The 22,144-nt window shown below is 39.3% G+C and overlaps 1 protein-coding gene across 1 annotated transcript; it reads right to left on the minus strand.

Moving 5' to 3' along the window:
• Positions 1-6,653: 6,653 nt before the first annotated feature.
• On the minus strand, positions 6,654-21,614 carry LOC105042319 (probable RNA helicase SDE3). Its single transcript, XM_073253609.1, is given in 7 exon segments — positions 6,654-6,924; positions 6,927-7,260; positions 17,121-18,572; positions 18,663-18,836; positions 18,922-19,742; positions 20,260-20,371; positions 21,403-21,614. Coding segments are annotated over 5 exon segments (2,856 nt in total). The 5' UTR covers positions 19,708-19,742; positions 20,260-20,371; positions 21,403-21,614; the 3' UTR covers positions 6,654-6,814.
• Between the last annotated feature and the right edge of the window lie 530 nt (positions 21,615-22,144).

Genomic DNA, 22,144 nt, shown 5'->3' on the forward strand with positions numbered 1-22,144 from the left:
ATGATGATTTCTCTTTTCTTAGTCAAGTCCATTGCAGCCATTGTAATCATCTATATAGGCTGGCCTCCAGTCCCTTCGCAAGCAGCATGGGACATCCCATCCGATACATTTGAGGCTTTGATGATGGCAACTGGCAAAGACTCCATTACAACACCTTGACCTGTGGTCTCCCCCACATCTGGGGGAGCTGCCTCAAGGATAGATGTGTCTAGCCCTAGCTTGATAAGCAGCTTGGATGCCTTGATCTAGACTCCAGCATCGATGAACCAAACTCCCATGCATCTAGAAGTGGCTTTACATTGGATGGACCTCCCACAATCATCGATAGACTCAGCTTGATAGCCTCAATGGATTGACCACCAGTCTCTACCCAACTTCCATCACATCCCTAACTATGGTTAAGGAAGGCTCGGTCAGAGGAATCTCATTAGGAACGCCAGGAGTGGGTGAACCCTATCCTTTCATTCCTTGACTCAACTCAGTGTGACTAGTCTTCCTCTTCTTCGCTCTCAGCAAGATAGCCAATGACTCCTCTACGGTGAACTTCATCTCTACCCAAGCTAAGGAATCACAAGATAAGGACACACACAAAGAAGAGAAGAAAAGGAAGATAAACACTCTAAAGAGATCCATTCATTTCTATTTGCTTCTCTTGAATTGCAAAATTCTATCAATTAGGTTACAAAAGAAAAAAAATAATTCATTGGGGGTGTGACTCAACATCGTCCTCTGCATCTCCATCTCCTTCTGCATCGGCCAAATCACTACTAGAGGAAGATGAAGCCAACGCCGACACAAGACTCGATCAATTTTTGAAAACCATGCCCCTATCTTTTTCTTGCACTGGTCGAAACCAGTAAAGAAGGCCTTTCGACAAGACATCAGCAGCTCCTCATGGAAGGTCTTTCTCTTTCGAAAGTCTTCTATGCCCTTGGCAGTAGCTTCCATAAGATGGTGTTTAGCAATCATGACCTCATGCATCAATTGAGATTGGGCCTCCCTTGCTTGGGTCACCTCTTCTCTACCTTGATGTACAACTTTCTCAATCCTTGCTAGCTGGTCCCACATGCATGAAACCTCGGCTTCACTCTTCTGGAGCTGGGTGACCTTTATCTTAAGAGACTCCTTAGCTCCCACCAGAGAGGCCTTGGTTTCCCCCAAAGCTGCCTCTAGGGCATCAGCTCGAGACTTTTCTATAACAAGCTACTACTCTGACTGCCCTAAGATGAAATGTAGCTCCTTCTCGACCTTATCTCATTCCTCTTCAATCGCATGAACATGGTGACAAAACTGGCAAACTTCTTCCCATAAATGTTGGATCTGTTGTAGTAGGCCCCACATCATGAAGGCTCTCTAAAGAGCACCGCCAAGTTAGGAGAAAGTCATACTGATAAAAAATCAAAGTCAAGACTTTACCTCAATAGTATTCTAAAAGATTATCTCCGAAAGGTCGAGCAAATAGCCTCTCTTTTTCGGCCAAGCGCATCAGTTCCCTTGATAACTTCGCGTAGGCCCCAGCAACTGCCACAGAACAATCGAAGGAAGGCCGTGGAATAACGGAGAGAATTGGGGTACCTCCTTATGCTATGATAGGAGAACCGCCCCTGATAGAAACTGCATCAACCGCGATGAACTCTGTAGCCTTAGACAAAGGAGCAGCATGCTTCTTCTTCGATCGCTTCTTCTTTTGCTGATCTATAGCCTCTGTAGCTCCAACCTTGGTAGTACTAGCTTCAGCGGCGATGGCCTCAGTAATGCCAACTTCGATCATGACAGTCTCCAGAGAAGGAGATAAGATGATCCCCTTCCTCTTCTTTCCTTTCTTCTCCTTTTTTTTTGGGAGGACCAACACCGACTAACTCCTCCTAAGAGAATATTGGACCTATGCAGACCCATGAAAAGTCATCATATCTTGTCCCATAGCTTAAAGGTTAAACAAACAAATACCAGCACTCGCCTCTAGGGGTCAAACTCCTAGAGTATAGCTTTTTTAGAAGATCCTCATGCAGGAGCTCAGAATACGGTGGCACCTTGAGTTGCTTTAGCTCCTCCATCATCACCTTCTCTACCTTGGATAACTCTAGATATTCCAACGAGATAAATTTGATCGATGACCCTCACCCGATCAAGAACCCCAATGGGGTTGGGGAACGTGCAAAGAAGAATTTGCCCTTCCACTCATGAATAGAGGAATGGTCAGAGGAGAAGTTGGTGATGCCTTTTCGATGGGAGGCATACCACCAACCTCTACTCTGAAGATGCATCTTGATCTGAAAAATGCTTATTCATCTTCGCATGAAGAGGGACCCTCTTGACTAGAAGAAAATAAAAGAATCCAACTATCATCCACCAGGTATTAGGGACAAGTTGGGTGGGCGATACCACATGAGCAGTTCAACAAAAACTTTAAGGACCAGAAGTCTTAGGCTAGCTCTCAGAGCCTTCTTATACAAGACTATCATATTCCCTTAAGATGAAGTTATCTTGCCACAAATATTGGGCACTTCAAGGATTATCATTTTCAAGATCCCAAACTCCCCTTGGATCCACATGAGATCATTTTCCTCCAGGATAGACTAAAATGTGTCTGGATTATGATGATTCTCGAGAGTCTCCACAGTAGAACCCTCGGAAGCCTGAGCAGGCGACTCTGGATCAATGAGTCCCTACCCTGCTTAGTTTTTCAGAGGAGAAGCCATTGAAACAAATGTAGAAGAATAACTAAGGACAACAAAAAAGAACAACCCACTAGAAATCCTAAGCCAAGGGAAGAAGATAGTGTGACAGCTACTACAATGCTTCTCTATAGATAGAAGGAAGGATAGGTGGCACCCGTCTCTCCCATATCATCTATAACTCGTCTTCATAATGATAGTAATTCGATGGATGGTTTGATTAGCTTATGCATGTCGATATTCTGCGAGATACTGAAATGTCGTCTGGATCAACACCACCAAAACATCCAATCATCATGCTTAAGAATTTGTACACCATGATGCCCTCTTAGAAAAGACAGTAGTGCATGTCCCCCAAAAACATGTACATCCAATCGAATCCCCAAGTTGTAACCCCTAAGGAGAAACCATGACGTCAAGATATGCCTCAGCATGGCCACACCCCGAAGACTTCTATCTAAATCAGCCTCAGAGAATCAACCTATAGTTCTAGCATCAATCTACACACCAATACCATGGTGAGTGTAGAAGTATCTTATACTTCCTTCATCTGAGTCAAAAATGCCTCAGCCTTGGAAGTGGGAGGCAATTGACACATCCTAAAATGAACTATCCACCATTGCACTGGCGACCCTATAGCAATCTAACACGTGTCCTGAATTGTGGATGTTAGAGCATCTGTCTAGCCTCTGCCATGCAGATTTCTACAACTACCAAGGAGAACTCTAGAGTCTTCCATCTGCTAGATGATAAGTAGCCAGCCATCTTACTACTCTACCTCTTCTTCCACTCGACGAGATCTGTAATCTCAATAGACTCCAAAATGTGAAAGCTGTTATCCTTTAATAGCTGGAGCACGTCCCATGATCTCTACCTTTTGGCTACAACGCATGTTCAGAAAGATGACAGGTGCCCACCTTTATCTATAAAACTTAATTTTTCGGAGCCCTCTAGGTAAGAGATGTGAACTCTTACTTTACATACCTTCTCTCTGACGCTGGTTCCATACGAACTGAAATCTATCTCCTCTTTCACAAAACTCTGAGTAGCTCTAGCTCCATTTTTGAACTCTATCTTCCATATATCTTCTCTAAGCTTATATTTTCCATCCTTCACTCAAATTCATCTTACTTCATACTTGACTCCTCAGCTGAATCTTTGATAAGGGTTTGGATCTCTTCTGTTTGCTTCTATGAAAGATTGACTTAGGCATCAAAGGGTCCATCGCTAGAGAACCCTCCAGTGTAAAGACTCTCCTATCTTTGATGGTTTTGTAGGATCGAATCCGACATATAGGATTGATCAAGATCCAAGTGGTAGCATCCCACCCAAAGGTCTCATTTAGCCACTTCGCAACCACCTTCCTCTCCCTCTCTCTACTGCTCCAACTCAACGGCCCGAGCCAGCTCAACTCTCCGATGGCAACAATATATGTATGCACATATGTATGTAGGTACGTATTTATACACTTGTAGGCAAGGCCTCAAAAAGATTGTTCAATTTTCTTTCTGCTCGTAGAAGTTAGAATGGGCTTCATCTATGGCGCCAAAAGAAATTCTTTGTGCATCGTGGGTGGTGCAGAACCGTGTTCACTGTTCAGGTGATTGGTTCCCGCACGAGGCCGATGAAAAAAAAAAATTCACGTGTCACACCTCGGCTCCGCACCTGAATCAATCACCATAGATGATGCACGTAGTTCTGCACCATCTGCAGTACACAAAAAATTTCTCATAACGCCAAATCCTAAGGTGATGTAAGACTCGAAGCATTATCCAGTATACCAGCAGACATCCCGTTCCTTTCACAGGAAATATTTTGCCCTTCTTCCAAGGGGGTAACTATATTTAGACTCGTCTGGGTTACCTAGTCTTCCTGTTTTGAAGGAATCCGCAAGGTTTGGCGTGTTCAGCCAAGGGTAGGTGTAAAGAAGACAGAAAGGAGTTTGGTCGCATGGCCTACCGCGACCCCAGGAGTTGGAATCAACATTAACGTTGGACAGCGCCCTCTCAACCACCATTTCTCAACCTTTTTGTTTTTTTTTTATTTTTTTATTTTTTTGAATATAACAGTTACTCCATCTATTACAATATTTTTGAGTGAGATGCCAACTAAATATGCTGAGAGTTGTTTTTCTAAGAGTTGTTGGAAACCAATCATAATAGATGATGACTTAAACAAGTTCCATAATAGCGAATACATGTATTACATGGACACTTAACAACCACCGAATGAATTTATTATGAAGTTGTTGCAGTTAACATATAATTTTTTTATAAAAATAATGATGCAACAAATAACTGTTTAATTAGGATCTGGTGGGGATCCAACGGGATTTGGATTGAATTTTTTGCTGTATACGTAGACTGAAAAGTCTATTTAAACATGGTCCATGTCAATCCAATACCCCCCGGTCCAAATCTTTTGGTTATTTTTATGCTTACTATAGACCAACAGACCCACGAGCTAGAACTTTGGCTGTGACTTTAGTGGACTCCTAGAAGATGCAGGCTAGGTCAATTCGTGCAGGAATATTCAAACAAATCTTTAGGTGAGATTCTATCCTACTTCTCCCATTACTAGAAAATATTTAATCACACATTAATGCTATTAGGCAGTAGTTCCACCTCGCAAATTGATTATGAACCTAATACGATAAGTACCTTGAAAATACATGAATGGCTTAAAACCACATAGCATATTGCAACACCTTTCCAGCCTCTCATATATTAATGGTGTTTTTGGGGTAATGAGGAGATCAAAAAGACCACTCACAGTGTAATCACCAGGCCATGCAAAAAAACTGTACACAAAATATTCTTCGGCAAGTTGAAGGTTTTTTTTTTTTTTTTTCCCTTTTTTCCTCTTTCCAACTTCATGTCCTTGCTAACTTTATCGGGGCTCAATCAAATGCTTGGGGTAGTGGTGGGGCTTGAAGGGAAGGAAATTATCGGCTCTCTTATAAATGCTTGGAGAATTTGGTGGGTTCAAGAAAAATAATCTTCTTGCTTAAAATGTATCAGCTTTCTTGTGAATTGGGATAAAGCAAGAAAACTTATGGTTTGATCGTTTTGTCATCCTATTTCCGTCTCACACCATTGGGATGTATCAAGAGCAAGACTGAGCTCGAGAGATGGAAAAATGCTCGACTACAAAAAGGAAGAGCCGTCACAAAAGGAGGTTCTATTTAGGATGCTTTTGGGTATGCTTAAAAATCATGATATTTATTATTTAAAAATACTAATTAAGATTTTGTCGTGTGAGATATTTGGTTGTGCAATCTCACATTCAAAGTATCTAAAAATCATGAAATAGAATACTTCTACTTGGAGTAGAAATTTTCAAATTCTTGTTATTCCATTTTTATCATCATTTTTTTTTTTCTTTTTGAGTTTTCTCTACTTAACAACCAGCCACATCCTAAAATATCTAATTTTTATATATAAGATTTACATTTATAAAAATAATTGTGCTTTTTAAGCTTAAGATCTCCAAATACCGCATCAATATATAAGTATAATACTCTATTTGCAAAACGATATAAAACCTTTTAATCCCAAATTCATTTTACTACCACATGGAGCAAAACGTGAATCAGCCATAATATAATTGAACATCCAAAGATAACTGAGATGACTGAAAAATATGAGAAAGCTAATCTGGACTCCCAAAAAAGATAGCTCATGAGAAAATGTCCAACCAGAGAAAATCAATAATCTAAGGGATATCGTATAGAAGTACAACCATCATGCAGCACATGAATTTCACCCGAAAAACCAATGTAAAATGATAAATGTAGGACATGTAATATAAACTAATGATGCAAATTATGCTTATAATACACATTCTTATTTATATTGTTTGATGAGATCATAGCCATCCACCTAACACCATCAAAAGATGCTTTTTAGGCGAAGACCCAAGCTAATGCAAGGGGTCTGGGGTTATTCTTTCCAATTTGCATGACATGCAATTGAAATATCAACAATGAATGTAATCTCCTTTAAAAATTGGGAATGTCTGATAAAAACAAAGATGGAAGATTTGGTCCCATAGATTGGTTTTCTACAGGGAAAAAAAACAAAACATTCCATCCATTGAATCATTCAGCTTCTCTCTATGCTGGTGGAGAATACCAGGACTCAATCATCCCAACCGGATGGTTGTACATTGAAGTGCTCAGCCAATATACCAACCTGATCATTCCAGTCAGTAGCCTTTGTTTTTTCAGCATCATCTCCCCACCTAGTTGTTTGTAATCGTCAGCCCGACCAGTTTCCTCAACTTCATCATCATCACCCCACCCAGTTGGCTGGATATTGAAGTTATCACTACCCCATTCAACCTGAGGGTTTGCTCCCAATGAATCATTACCCCACTCGCCCTCGTTCTGGTGCCACTGATTCTGGGTTGGTGCATCTTCATCCCACTGGTCCACATTATTGGAGTATGACTCTGGGATATTTGGTCCACAGTCATATCCAGCATCTTCCTCGGGATAGTCTTGGCTTTCTAGGACAGGTAGGGAACAGCCCTGGTATGAATCATTGTCCACACAGTGCCTCAAGAGCTTACCCCAGTGTCTATCCTGCAGAAGGGAAATAAAGAAGAATTTGATTTTTATTATACAATTAAGGAAACTACAATAAGCTCCAAACTGAAAAGGATAAGCCAATAAGCCTATTCACATGATTAATTGGTCAAATGTAGCTTGTCATGACATCTGAAACCATATGACGGCTTGAATTAAAGCAGAACACTGACATCCATAACCAGGAAAAAAATTATCAATTAAAAAGACATGAGATTACCTCAATTTTTTGTGCATCCAAATCATTTTGTGTCATGTTATTTTATGAAAGTAATGAGATAGCTAAGCAGATATCATCAAAATAAAGATTTCTAGAATATCCTTCAACCTGATTACAATCAGCTGCATGTCAAGGAAGCTTCAAATACACTGCATAGATAACAAAAAGAGGAATGCCAGAGGTACGTGTATAGATATCTTCAACCTCCGCATGCTCTAACCTTGTCAAGTATCCTGTCGACTCAGTTACTAGTTCTTCATCCATCAGTTTTCTTCAACATTGCTGAGGCTTTTCTCCATGAGAACATCCCATCCTCAGTAGACCATTATCATTAGCGAGCAGGGAATGCCAAATGCTGAAGTCCACCAGTCATTGACATCTAATTAATCATTTCGATATTGTACAGGTCCAAAAACAGAGGATGATTTACAAGGTGATGGATTTAGCTTGCCACAGCTAAGGGCTCATCCACAAAGTCCTCAGGTTATTTTGTCTCATGCAATTAGATACTTGAGGTCTCTTGGCCTAAAAATATAAATTTTGGTAACAGTGGGTTCTAATTCAAAGATATTTGGCTGGCTTTGAGAAGATGTCCAGAAAAGGCTTCATGCTCGAGAGAACTCTGGAAAAGTGAGGAGAAAAGTGTCTCCAAGCAGTGGGTGATGGATGGCTGTGTTGATGATGAATGAGAGCGCAATCAAGTCAGTCATGCCCAGCTTTCCCCCCAAGTGACAGCTAAGGAGAAGCCCTAATTGTTGTTGCACCAGTCCATGCAACAACTGAAGGCCTACAACGTGTGTAGGTCAATGCTTCTCCAACATAGACTAGACTCGGATTACAAACATAGAAGCAATCTAACTTCACAAAAAATAACAACGTAGAAGCATTCTGACTTCACAATAAACTATTCCAATGCAATCCATCAAAACAGCACATGGTTATTCAATAAATTACTAAATCACTCCACCCATCTTTAGGACAAAGGAATACATTCACAATCAGCATTAAATTTACAACATTGCCAAATTTCCTTTACTTTTTTTTTTTTTTTTGCTCAGAATATAACACTGATGCAAGAATGAATATCAGCTCATGATCAAGGAAGCACGTCATAACATATGCATACATGCAAAAGCAACAAGAAGTGCAGTGGAACACTCATATCAAACATTTTAGATGAAAATCCAAGGTTTAAAATACCAAGAATCGATTCAGTATCAACCAAGGATGGAACAGCACACATCGTTGAAGATCAGCCAACAGAGAGTTTCAATGTGTATGCCAAACTCTGATAGGTTTTTTTATCGTGTTTTCTTGTTTATATTCATGTTTTTCCAAGAAATAATGTAGGGGTATCAAGTTAAGTGCCCTAGTCAAGTTTTTCTGTTTGTGCTGTAGTCATTAAAACACAGTAATATCACATTACGGTAGACAATGTACAACTTACAAAACATTTATAAGATACATGCTAAAATTAGCAATTGAAATGCAACCTATCTCAGAAGTTGTTCAATTATCTAATGTTATACCTATATTTCAACACATTAATTTTTTTATCTGGACCTAGTGCGTGACTAAACCCTACACGTGACTCCTAGGCTCTGGAGAGAGTCTGGTATCTTTCTTTTATATTTCCTTTCATTTTTTTCATCATAATCTTATTTTGTTTTACTTTCTTCTTTATTCCTTCGCATCTAGCTCTGTTTTGCCTATTTTCTTCCTAGTATCAATTCCTAATTGCTTCAACTGATATCTAAAACATTTTACCATCTTGCCATATACCTCCCTTCTCAGACCAATCGTTCAATGCCCTTCAAATTCTTTTGTATACTTGTTCTAGATTTCCATTCACTAGTTAAACCTTAGTTTCAGAATCTCTAGGTTTTTGCCACATCTATTATCAATTGGGTGTTGGATCCAACAATTATAGTTCAATTTATTAGAAATTCAGATCAAAACTAGAATTTCCATCAAACTGTAGGCTTCACCCTTGCATCCCAAGACCTTATAGACCCCTTCTATATGCCACCTTACAATGGTTAATAAAGAAAATGATAGTAAGGCCATGAATTTCAAAGATTCTGCAATGATGTTAGAAGAAAAGATGACATCTATTGATGATACATCAGAAGCTGAATTTCAGTTGGGAAAACTGTACTTTATGATCCTCCATCTGAAGAATAAGCTGGCAAACAAGATCCATTAAACTTTGAAGAAGTTGTCACCTAAAAAGAAATAAAAGTGGCTGATGTTTTTGTCATTCTAGGCAACATTATGAATGGCAAAGCTCACTTGAAATATTTATGATACTTGGGCTCATTCAAATCATGACCAGATTTATTTTTATCAAGCACAGTCATGTTCAATGGGATCACACTCCAAGTGGAATTCAAAACCTACTGATCCCCAGCAAGCCATCAAACAGAATATAATTATTGCAACTTTGACTTAAAGGAACTCGAAGCAAACCGAAGACTACAGGTAAAAATGATGTGGGTGAGAAACACATAATGCAGATTGTCACAGACAACAGGTCACTTTACAAAAGGGAAGAGGACATGATGAAATAAAAGCCACATTTGTGATGGACTTCACCTGCAACAAACTGCCATGATCTATTCAAAGATGTTGAGGAGTTGAGAAATGTAAAGGCAGTGGTGGAGCAAGGACAGGTCATTCCAAAGTTTGTCTACAATTATTACTGGGTCCTAGTACTAGTGCATTATTCTAGTGGAGATATATTGACACTTGTAGCGACTCAATTTGTCACTAATTGCATTGCCCTAGAAGAGACAACTTGACAAAAAGAGTGGGCTGATCCACATGTTCACTTCTCTAGATGACAATTCTAGCTTTGCTTTGAATCTGGAAGGAAGTAGTGGAGAGGATTGTCCATGGCCACACATTCTAGGAGGGCACACAAGATATGGTACATGCTGTGCATCCCCTGTATGTCATCCAAAGGAAAGTGGACAAAGGGGAGATCCCACACATCGGCAATCTACTCTGCATGACAGCTAAAATGAACACAATCATAGAGCAATGTCCCAGAAACTACATGACTTACTTGAACATTATGTACTCAAGGTGGACATGCAGATGGGCCAGATGTTACATTTAATTGGTATAGCAAAGAAAACTTAGTTGCTTGTATTTTCATTAATAGCTTTCAATTTTAAAACATTAGCTAAGTATTGTTGTCTAATCTTTTGCAGCATATTACTTGAACCTCTGCTTTCACTTTGCCAGCAACCTGGCCATCTGGGAGCCTTACATGATGACCATAAGGAAAGTATTGCAGAGGCTTGCCACAGATCTGGGAAAGCATCAAGAGCTATTGAGGAGGTAATATACATCCAATGTTTGTACACTAACTTTATTTTTTATCAACCACTGTTTTAAAGTTTCAACTTAATTTAGGTGAAGATGCTTAGGGATGCAAGTGGTAGCTTTAGGGATCAGTCCATAATAAACAGTAGAACATCCTCTACAAAATGTCAGGTACCGATGAACCAAAACTGAATTTGGGATATTTATGAAATGGCACTAAAAGAATGCCTTATGCATTATGTTTATATGCATTAAAACATGCAATTAAGGCTGAGGTATATCAAGCAGTAGAAGAAAAAAAGATCGGGAGGGAGACAACACTTTGAAGCCTTTTGATCCATGCAATCCCGGATTCCTACATGATGGTAGGGATCTCATGACTGCATAGTTAGAAAACCACAAGGACGATATATTCTGGATGAGCCTGGGGCCCCTCCTAGGCTGCTTATTCATATTGCACAGTAGGCCAGGGTGAGGATGCCGACCAGTGGACTCAAGAGCACTTGGTCAATGTAGCGAGTCATCAATGGTCGAAGGGTTAAGGTCAGAGCTGATATGATAAGAATCTCGATAGGGTGAGAGAATGAATATATTGTTACAGTCCACTGGTCGTTCTGATGCTGAGTTGACAAGTCAAGACGACAGTCAAACCATTGAGAAACATCAGGCCAACCAAGGAAGCAAGGCTACTCAGGTTAGCATTGGTAGATAAAAGACCTCAATGCATGATGATGGCAGCAAGATTTAGGAGCCTTCTAATTTTGTCCTACCTAGATCCTCAAAGAAGACTAGTGATGACTTACGATGACAATGCCAACAATGGGACCATTAATGCTGCAGGGACACAGGTGGGGTCACAACTTCTTGCACTTGCTTTTTTTACATGTGAGGCCAGATTTGATCATGCAACTCAGAATCAGGATCAAAGTGCCAAGCCATTCTTGTTCTATTGGAGGATCTCATTGGAGGCCAAGGAACAAAAGCAAAGGAGATGGTCTTGAGAGGAGACAAGCTATACATACAATATCCTTAGGGATAACAATCTTGGGATCAGTCATGTGATGTGGATAGCATCCCTAAGTCGGGTTGATGGGGTGGTCAAGTAGGGATGATCCCTTCTGTCCTACCAAGATGCATTCAAACAATACTTCCGATTCTTGGTCCATGTCCAATGCTCATAGTAACCTGTATGACAACCAATATACACAAGATGTACATCCTATGGATCACTCAGCATCCTGGGAATATTGACAACACTTCTATGTTCCTTTAGGCAAGTACAGCTAGAACTCCTGACAAGGCAGCATAGGTTCTATTGTCTTTGTTAGTGCCTATAGGGTTTAGTACTCTGCTTTTATACTGATCATAGAGGTGCACAATCCAATGCGATATAATTATGGTGCAAGTACCATCAATATTACTAGGCATACATGACATTGAAGCAACATCAAGGTTATTTCAAGCGGACAGGCAACAGGGAGCTGGTGATCAACGAGAATGTACATAAGCCTACCAGCCACTCACTCTTGCATTGAGGTATGAGGTTGTACAAAGAACTTGATGCTATTATTGATAGATATTATAAATAATATCTTCTTTTGTTGTTTATATGCATTTAAGATTCCAAGTTGCATGATTTGTGAGATATGTATGGTTCTAATTCTAACCTAACATGCACAGAAAATCATGGTTAATTGTAGTTAACTCGATATTGCCACTTCTTCTTTGCAAAGACATAGAAATTATACAAGAAACCTGGGGAAAAAAATCAAAATAAGAATTCAGAGGCCAAAAAATGTCATGCCAAGGGTGTTTGAGACATACCAATGCATACCCATCAAAATGCTTGGTTAGTTCGATGCTGTGAATGGCACATGCAGAACCCATCCTCAGTCGATTTGGGTCTAATCTTTAGTATTTTGGTCCTTTAAACAAGCCATACTAACTTGTGTCAATCCCCATCCCAGCCAATATCAATTGGTGGCAACCATTATCAACTAGGATGGCCCAATATGGAGGGGCCCCAAGTTCCAAGAGCATCCTAAGACCCAATAAGTCATCGGTGCAATCTAAGATGTCCGATATGGACCAATATGGACCAGTACATACTAAAGCTTAAACCATTGATCTTTACTAGTCCAGTGGCATACTCCATGCATTACATCTTTCTTCTAAATCTATTTTTCCTTCTATTGGTATTCGAAGCTTGAACCTCTATGAGCTACATCTAAAGCGCATCACATGTGCTGCACAAAGGGGTGTACATGGTTCAGGTCAGGTCACTTTAGAGTTATGTTTTGAAACTGAACCGACTTAAGTCAATTTCCAAAAACTGAAACCAAAGACAAATCAACTAGCTGTGAAAATGGGTTCCAACTAAACCCAAGAAATTCAATTTGGTTCAGTTCGGTTTATCAGGTTGCTGGGCTTAATGGGCTTCTACTAAATGGGCTGGCTAATGGGCTTTGCTAAATGGGCTTTCATCAAATTACCAAGAAGAAGAACAAAATCCAGCAAGAAAAAAGAAAAAGCATGAGAGACAGAAGCAAAACTTCACGGACATTGCCCATCAAGAAGAAGAAGACCACTAGTCAACGAAAACCAGCCGAAGAAAGAAGAAGACCCTTAACGAGCCACCCATCATCACCTCAATTTTATGCATACATGGATGAAGAAGAGACGGCGAAGGCTAAGAAGAAGCAAGGATTGTAGAACCAGTCCTTCTCCAGCGAGGAGGACAGCGGTCGTGACTTCCCATTGTCGCTCCCCACCAATTCCAACTTCCTACCAAAAAAATCAAGGCATAAGAGGCTCCAATTTCGAGCTAGAGACCCAAACATAAGATCAAAACACTTGTTTTTGTTTTTTTTTCCGATTCATTTACCTTCGATGGAGAGGTGTGGGATGATGGACAGGCGGCAGTGAGATAAAGTCTTTGGATTGACGTCGATAAATTCTTTGGATTGACATCGATAAGGAAAGAGTGGAGCCTCTTGAGGTTCATGTCACCATGGAGAGTGTGGAGGAACAGAACCATAAGACCCCTTGAAGGTAGCCTGAGCATTTCTCGAAGCTAATCTCTCGACTAGAGCAAAGAAGACAGGATCTTTGCCTGATTCATGGCAATCAGTGCCGGGGTTAGCTCCGAAGAATCCATAATTTGGCCAGAAGTGCTGGGAACCCCACAGTGGAGGCCTCTCGCACATCCTTTCCATGGGATTGAGAAAGAGAGGAGAGAACCGGAACACATTTCAACCCTAGCAGCACCCCCAACCAATCGCTACCCCAATAGCTGGGAGCCCTAATTTAGATCTGGACCGTTGATGTTTGATCAGAGAGATAGAATGTAAAAGGGTTGAAGGGCACGATTTATACTTGGTCCCACATCAACTATTTTCATTACACTCTCTTACTTTAAATGATATCCTCGCTACTGAGAGCGTTGCCAGCAGTGCCATTCGATGGGGTCATGTTATTGGGTTGGGTGCGACTAGTGCACCGGGCTGGCTCACCATTCCTAGTTAGCTAGTAGATATAAGAGCAACTCAGTCATATTTGTGGGTCTAGGTGCTACTGGTGCACCGGGCTACCTCACCCATTCCTAGTTAGCTAATAGATATGTGGGTCGACTTGGTTTAAACCCCTTTTTAAACTTGGATCAAAACCAAACCAACCCAACTTTTTCGGTTCTGAAAAATTTCAAACTGAAACCAAACCAGATGCGGAAAAGCTCATCCAAACCAAACCAAATAGATCAGTTCGAGTTCGGATTGGGTGCGTGATTCAGCTAGTTTTTTGCACATCCCTAGCTGTACAAGTTCTTTCAATAAAAAATGCAGTACACTATATTTTTCCAACAAAAGAATGAACATGTTTTCACTTCATTTGTTTGGCATATGCCGTATTGAGTTGCTATATATTCTTTTCCATATGTCTGCTACAGTGTTGCCTAAACAATAGGGTGTGTTTATATAAGATGGAACTTGCCTTCTAAAGACTCCAGATTCATCAAAGGAAGGCCAAAATTCAACACCATCCATGTTCAAATATTATATATGATCATGGACTTCTCAACCAAATATTTAGAAATCCAGGTTCATTGTCAAAGTTTCTAGAAAGTCGGTAAAACGATCTTTTTTTCTCGTGTTTTCAAACTGCAAGTGTTCTAGAAACACAAACCATTCGAGAGGTGATTTAAAATACTATTCAAAGCAATCCTCAAGTAGGAAGACCTTGCAAATAAGGATTTATAAAGCTAACACAAATAGTGATGAAAAGGCAGGATTGTTATAGTTATGGTTTGGGTGACTTAATATACCACTCATGCATTGTAATTGAACCTATATGTCAAGCAAAGGGCCATTTTCCAAGCAAAGTAGAATAAAAAAAAGGAGTTTTCAATATACCATTCGCAAAAGGTAAATCATAAATAACATAAACTAATAAAATCTATACAAAACATGCAACTAGATGGAGACATCATACATAGTAAATGTATAGTATAGTCATACTAGTCCAACTACGCAACCAATATGAGAAGAAACTACTAAATCACAAGTTGTTTGATCCAAAGTCTGCCATTTTGGTGCCAAGTACTGTACGGGTGGATTATCATTTGGTACAATATGGGTCTATAGGTATGGTACGCACCCCATATAGAAACACCTCTTGAGCTATTTTTCTCATCTTTTATCTCGGTACATCTCGTTACGCCTTGGTATGGATTGGTACAAGTAGATATGGGATGTGTACCAACCCAAATATGATTTTCTTATTGGTTTAGATGCGATACAGTATGGTACGCCCCAATCGGATGGTTTGAGGCAATACAACAGCCGCTTTGATCTCCAAAAATATAAAGACTAGTAGCATCTAAATATAGGTAATATGGTTTTTCTAGTGACTGCAAAAAGCTAGAAATGTTTGGGCTCCTGAAGAAGCTAATTATGACAATAAATGAAAAGAAATAGAACTAGTACCAGCATTAAACAAATTGGCAGCAAAGTGGTAGCTATATAACACAGCTCTAATTCAAGCAAGCACCACCAAAGAGATTGAGCAAATTATGGCAAACAGCTTTAACCTGATGCTTCCATAAATCATGCCAAGCATCTTGGCTCATGCTAGTTTAAAAAAAAACAAATATATATATATATATATATATATATATATATATATAGTCGACATGAAAAGGAAATGGAGAAATGTGCCACCACAGGGACATGGCTTAACTATGGATGTATTGTTAGGAGATTGTCTCATCAATAGAGTTAAGTGTCCAAAGCTATTTGCTGTGCATTAAACAAAGAAGCATTTAAGCAAGTATTTCATGATGCAGGATTGATTGTCACATGTAGTCTAACCACAAATACCAAAAAAAAAAAAAAATGAAGATGAGGAGGCTGGTTAAGATGCATCCATATATCTAGTCTACAAACCATTCTGACGAATCTAAGGTTCACACATGAATTATGCATTTTTTTAGCATTTTCTGTAGAGAAACATAAGAGATAGACATTGTGGACCATAATAAAAGAAGCAAAGCTAAATCTTTAAGAACAGCATGGGTTTCTCGAAGATAGATCTAGAAGTTCTAACACACAAATACATCAATTAGGAGATTAATACAAAAGGAAGCAGTCATATTAACTTAGAAAACGGCATCATAGGAACCTTGAGTCTGAAGAAAACAAGCATCTTGAAAATACTAAATGGTCAGGTGAGCCATACAATCATTCCTTAGAACCCATATTTGTTTGTAACTATGTATTATGTACATGCAAAACACGATTTGCATCGGGATCTATGGATGTTTCGAATCAGATGTATGATGAGTGGCACACTTTAAGATGTAATATAATGCAGAAGAAGATTATACTGTATAGTTCACCATAAAGAAGCACATGGCAACTGTTAAATCATTTAGGGCCTGTTTGGATATTCCTATAGGATTGGACTGAAATTCCAATAGGAATTGGACCGGTTGGCCCATCTATCTTGCATTTTCTAAGAGCCTATCCAAATCTAGCCCAGATCCTAGCCTTTGGGCTACATGAAGGAAAAAAAGCATAAAGGTCTTCTTTTTCTTCCCACGAGATTTGGGCTGAGTTGTGTTGATTGATACAAAGCCATGCTTAAATGGATAGCCCAATCAACTAATCATACAGGAATTTTAGCCCAGTCCAATAGGAATATCCAAATGGGCCTTTAAACTATATTCATTAATGGGAAAAAGGAGAGAACAAAAAAGGGAACTAATTAGCAAAACAAATCATCAAATTCTGGTAGCCAAAATGATGAGCAGTACCTTAGCAACGACATGTGGATTTCCAACAATAATTAGCAAGGATCTAGCACGAGTTATGGCAACATTAAACCTTCTAGGATTGCTGAGAAATCCCAAGTTGTGCACCCGGTCAAATTCATTATGCTTAACAGTTGACCTGACTGTAGATATGATTATTATTTCCCTTTCTTGCCCTTGAAATTGTTCAACACTACCCACCTTCAGATCTGGCATCTCAAGCAATTCAAGGGCTTTCTTTAACTTGAGTACTTGCTGACGGTATGGAGTAATAATTCCAATATCAGTCTCATCTACATCAGCATTCCTAATCAGTTTCCTGATAAGCTCTACTACTTTACTAGCCTCAATTCTATTAAACCAAGATGGATTACTACCCTCCCTCTCATCACATCCCTGAATTCCGAAAAAGAGAACAGGAAATGCTTCGTTTGGAAGACCCACTGAATCATAAATAGATGTTGCTTTCTCCTCTTTACAAGCAATCAATTCATTCTTGTAGAAAAGCCTTGAAGGGAGCTCCAAGATTGCTGGATGACAACGGTAGTTTCTTACCAGCTTCATCACATAGTTTTCATCACCAACTTCATAATATTTATATTCAAAAAGTCTTTCCAAGTATGATTTTCCCAAACCATAACTCTCAGCATCCTTTGAATAAATTATAGGTCCCAGCTGCATAGGATCACCAGCTAGCACAATGACAGTGTCTTGTATACATAAGTTCGATACAGGAACCATTGTCTCTGGCTCAGAGGCTTGACCAGCCTCATCCATGAAAATGTGGGAGAAGTGACCCTTCCGGATGCCTTCAGCATATAGCAGAGATGCACTCATGTAGGTTGATACAATGATCTTGTAACGCAATAAAGCCTTAAGTGGAGGGCATTTAAATACCATATCTTCAAAGAAGCACAAATGGATAAACTCAGGCTTGACATCTTCATAAGGACGGCTGGTTGCATTTAACCTAAATATGTCATTTTCTCGAACACCAACACCTTCACCAAGCAGCTTTTCCAAAATATGATCTGCTGCATTATTTGACGAGGCACAGACGAGAATCCGTGCTTTTCTCCTGGTTTTGTAGAGTTGTAGTATAGCCTCCACCAATGTGATTGTCTTACCAGTTCCCGGAGGTCCAAAGATGACATAAGGAGGAGCACCTTTACAGCCAAGTATCATTTCAACTGAACGCACTTGCTCCCTATTTAGAAGTGCATTCAGTGGCATAAACGATGAAGCTTTAATCATCCTTGCATGGGATGACTCACATGGAAAGAGCAACTCTGGCCCTAACTTTTCAGCAGCACAAACTGCCTGATATAACCTCCTTATATTCACCCTGTTGTATGTGAAGCTAACATTGTAAAGATCCTCATCTCGGTGACACCTGTGTAAGTCCTTATGAAATCGTAAAAATATTTCATCAGCCTCGACCCTGTGAATGTAACCCTGAAGAAAAAACAACCTATTCTGTCAAAATAAGTATTATACCCCAAAGAAGCCTTGAGTATTGCAGAAACTTAGAACACAGATATAAACCTGATAAGGACGGTTATCATTGTCTGAGCTGTCGGTTGCAAGCTGGGCAAATATGTAGTCCCCATAAACCAGTGAAGGCCTTCTCTCGGCCAATCCAGGAACCTCAAGAGACAAAAGCTGGTAACCCCTCTTTTTCATAGTCACGCACTCCATGTCATATGCTGTCATTTCTCGCTGCAAAAACAATTTAACAATTAGCAAGGCAACAAAATGGATCTTTAACCTTCGATTACAACTTCTGAGAATAAGAGTTATTTACCTCCAAATGAATTTCTTCCATGACAAGCAGTGTGCTGAAATATCTCTGATAGTTATTACTATTCAGTCCTTCTGTGATGACTTCAGGTAGCTGTTTATTTTCAACAATTTCACGGATGTCTTGGGGTATGGCAAACTGAGGAAGCTTATATTTAAATCCCTGTATACTTGCCCGAGATGGGCGTTGGCCTGCTACATATTGTTCATAATCAAATTTCTTTTTCCGGAAGGAACCTCTTGAATAGGGTTTATCAGAAAACAAAGACTGCGAAACTTTATCCTCTGCTAATAAAAAGGCCACCCTCTCAATTTTCTCATCACCCAGATCAAAATGGATAACTGATGTATGCAAGCCAATTTCTTTTGGTTTACATGACAGCCAAATCGTGAGATTCTGCCCAGGCTGAAGAACCCTATCCTCCAAATAAGTCAAACCCATAAAACTGTGCTTTGCATCCTCATCAGCATCATCAGATGGAGGTTCCATCAATGACAGAACATAGCTATCCTCAGGGTTTGAAGAGAATATCCTAACACTCCACAATTCTTTTGGATCGCCAGTGGTGTTTCTAATATTAATTGAATCTGCTGATGTTTCTCCTATGAGAGCAGACCGAGGTTTCCCACCAACAAAAGAGAAAGGAATTGTAATTACAACAGAACCTTCTTCAAGTGGATTGAAAGAGTGGAGGGATTCATCATCCTCAAAATCTAAGAACCCTACTTCTGGCTTTTCTCCAATTACTGAGTATTCTTCATCCCACTTGTTTTCACCAAGCGTACCCATTGTACAATGAACCTTCACTCAAGCACGTACCTACCCTGCATGATGCCCAAGGATCATTAGAATTCATCCTTTTTTTTTGCGCCCCATATTAGTACAACAACATTATAGAAGCAATGTCGCCTATTCTATCAAGGAAAAAAAAATTACTTTCATGCGCAACAATATCACTGACAAAGTACTCATGCAGAAAGGCCAATCAAGAAGTTTAATTGATAGCAAATTTAATGAAAATAGAAATGAGGATATCTATTCTAGTAGCAAAGTAACATCATCTCACACCATTGTTTTCCATTAGTGAATGTAGGTGGACTTAAAAGTAACTTCTTGAACAATAACATTAACAAGAAAAATAGAATATTCGCAAAAGATTCATTCCATACTAGAATATCAACAAATTCAGTAATATTAATAATAAATACAACATCTTCACCAATGTAATAATATGAAACCGCTTGCCATTATTTAATGAAAATAGGACCAGATCTATTTAATGAACAAAAACATCAACAAGCATTATTTAAAGGTATCAAAATGAAGGACATTTAAACAAACCTTAGTAGAAGTATGATGAGGATCCACAGATAGATCTGGACTGAAGCAGAAAATTCTTCAAGACTGCGGATTCTGTACTCCAAAAGCATATGATAAACGAGATGCGGGATCCCTTTAAAACAAGAAAAGGATGCAAATAAACACATCAACATTTTCTAAAAAACAACACTTCAACGTTGTATGCATCAATAATCATTAATACATATATCAACAATACCAGATAACCTTAACCCAGATCACAATTTATTCCGACGATGGGAGCCATTAAAAGTGAAGTAACCAAAAGTATAATAGAATTGATGAATATAAAGAAAATTGATATTAAACCAATACAACGATACAGAGCAACACTAGACCCAGTTCACCAACTCCCCCTCCAAAACCCCAAACTAGCAAAGAAAAAAGGGGGAAGAAAGGCCTACAAAGTCAGGAGAAACGGAAAAGCATCGAACTTTAGATGACATTCATAAACATCCACATCTTTACAGATATTTTTTAATCCATAAGATAGCGCTAAATGCCATTTAAAAATTACAAAAAACAATTTTAACCCAGATTTTACAATTTTATATCTTTTTTCGTTTCCGTGCTTTAGACCATTGAAACCATTTGAAATGGAGAAACAAAAGCATCAGAGAATTTACAAAAAAAATAATAAGAAAACTCACAAAAAGAAAATAAATGGCATCCTCTTTTAGATAGAAATCAAAGGCAACAAATATCCACATACATTTCCAAATGTCATAGTTTACAAAGAACAACCCTAACCCAGATACTAAAAATCCCATCTTTTCTAGACTTTGGATGACTAAAACCATTTATAATGGAGATAAACAAAATCATCAAGAATTTCAGAAAAAAATTAAAAAAAATCAGAAAAATGAGGAAAAAGTAAAAGGGAAGGATCAACGTCTAGATACATTGCGAAAACAATTATAGATTCATAAATATCTCAAACCATAACTAAAAACCTGAGGCCCCAACGAGACATAACAGAAAACAGACTCAATCCAGACCCCCAAAATCTTTTCTTTCCCCTGTAGCTTAGACTGTAACCAACTAAAACCGACAGCAAAAAACCCAAATTCTCAAAATTAGCAACTAAGAATGCGTGACAACTTTAGGAAACGAAGAAACAAGCACCTTCCGATCAACGAACAAAACGGATTCCCTACGCCCAATGGAAATTGAGATCAAACTATAGATGGTGAAGAGCGACAACCGGAACCTCGTGGCCCAATCTATCGGCAACGGGGATCAAGCGACTGCTTCCACTAAGAGAAGAAGAGAAAAGGGGGGCTTGTGGGGCTATTTTGGGATCCGCAGGTTGAACGAAGCTATAAGAGTAGGGAAGGAAAGCGAGCGAGGGAATATAGAGAGAGTCCGCGGTGCCTCGCTCTACATATACCAAAAGCGGCCTCACGTCTGGGTTCGGGTTGTATCTTTCACACGAAAGAATGATTCCCTTCTTTCGCGATTTCGACCGTTGGATGGTTTATTTGCCGCTTCCACATCTGTGCAGACCACGAAGGAAAGAATGACATGCTTTGACATTTTAGCAAGTCAAGATCCAACGGTTGGCGTTGCGAAATAAGATAAATCATATTTTGCGTGAAACATACAACCTGAACCCCTCACGTTTTTTCCTCCAGTTCTCTCCTTCTCTCTCTCATATGCGATTTCTACATCAACCCAAACATAGAACAGATAATTGGACCAATGATAGTACTACACGTATTACATACTTTCATGATTAGTTCTTGGACTCCATGAGAAGCTGCCTTTGGTGTTTACGCGCAAGTGCCGTATTGTCACCACATAAACATGATGTGCAATCACAAACGTCTGGCAAGCCAAACTTTCCTCCAGCGGTATGCTTTATTTC

The sequence above is a fragment of the Elaeis guineensis genome, chromosome 3 (assembly GCF_000442705.2).
Source record: "Elaeis guineensis isolate ETL-2024a chromosome 3, EG11, whole genome shotgun sequence".
In the NCBI taxonomy this organism is placed as follows: Eukaryota; Viridiplantae; Streptophyta; class Magnoliopsida; order Arecales; family Arecaceae; genus Elaeis; species Elaeis guineensis.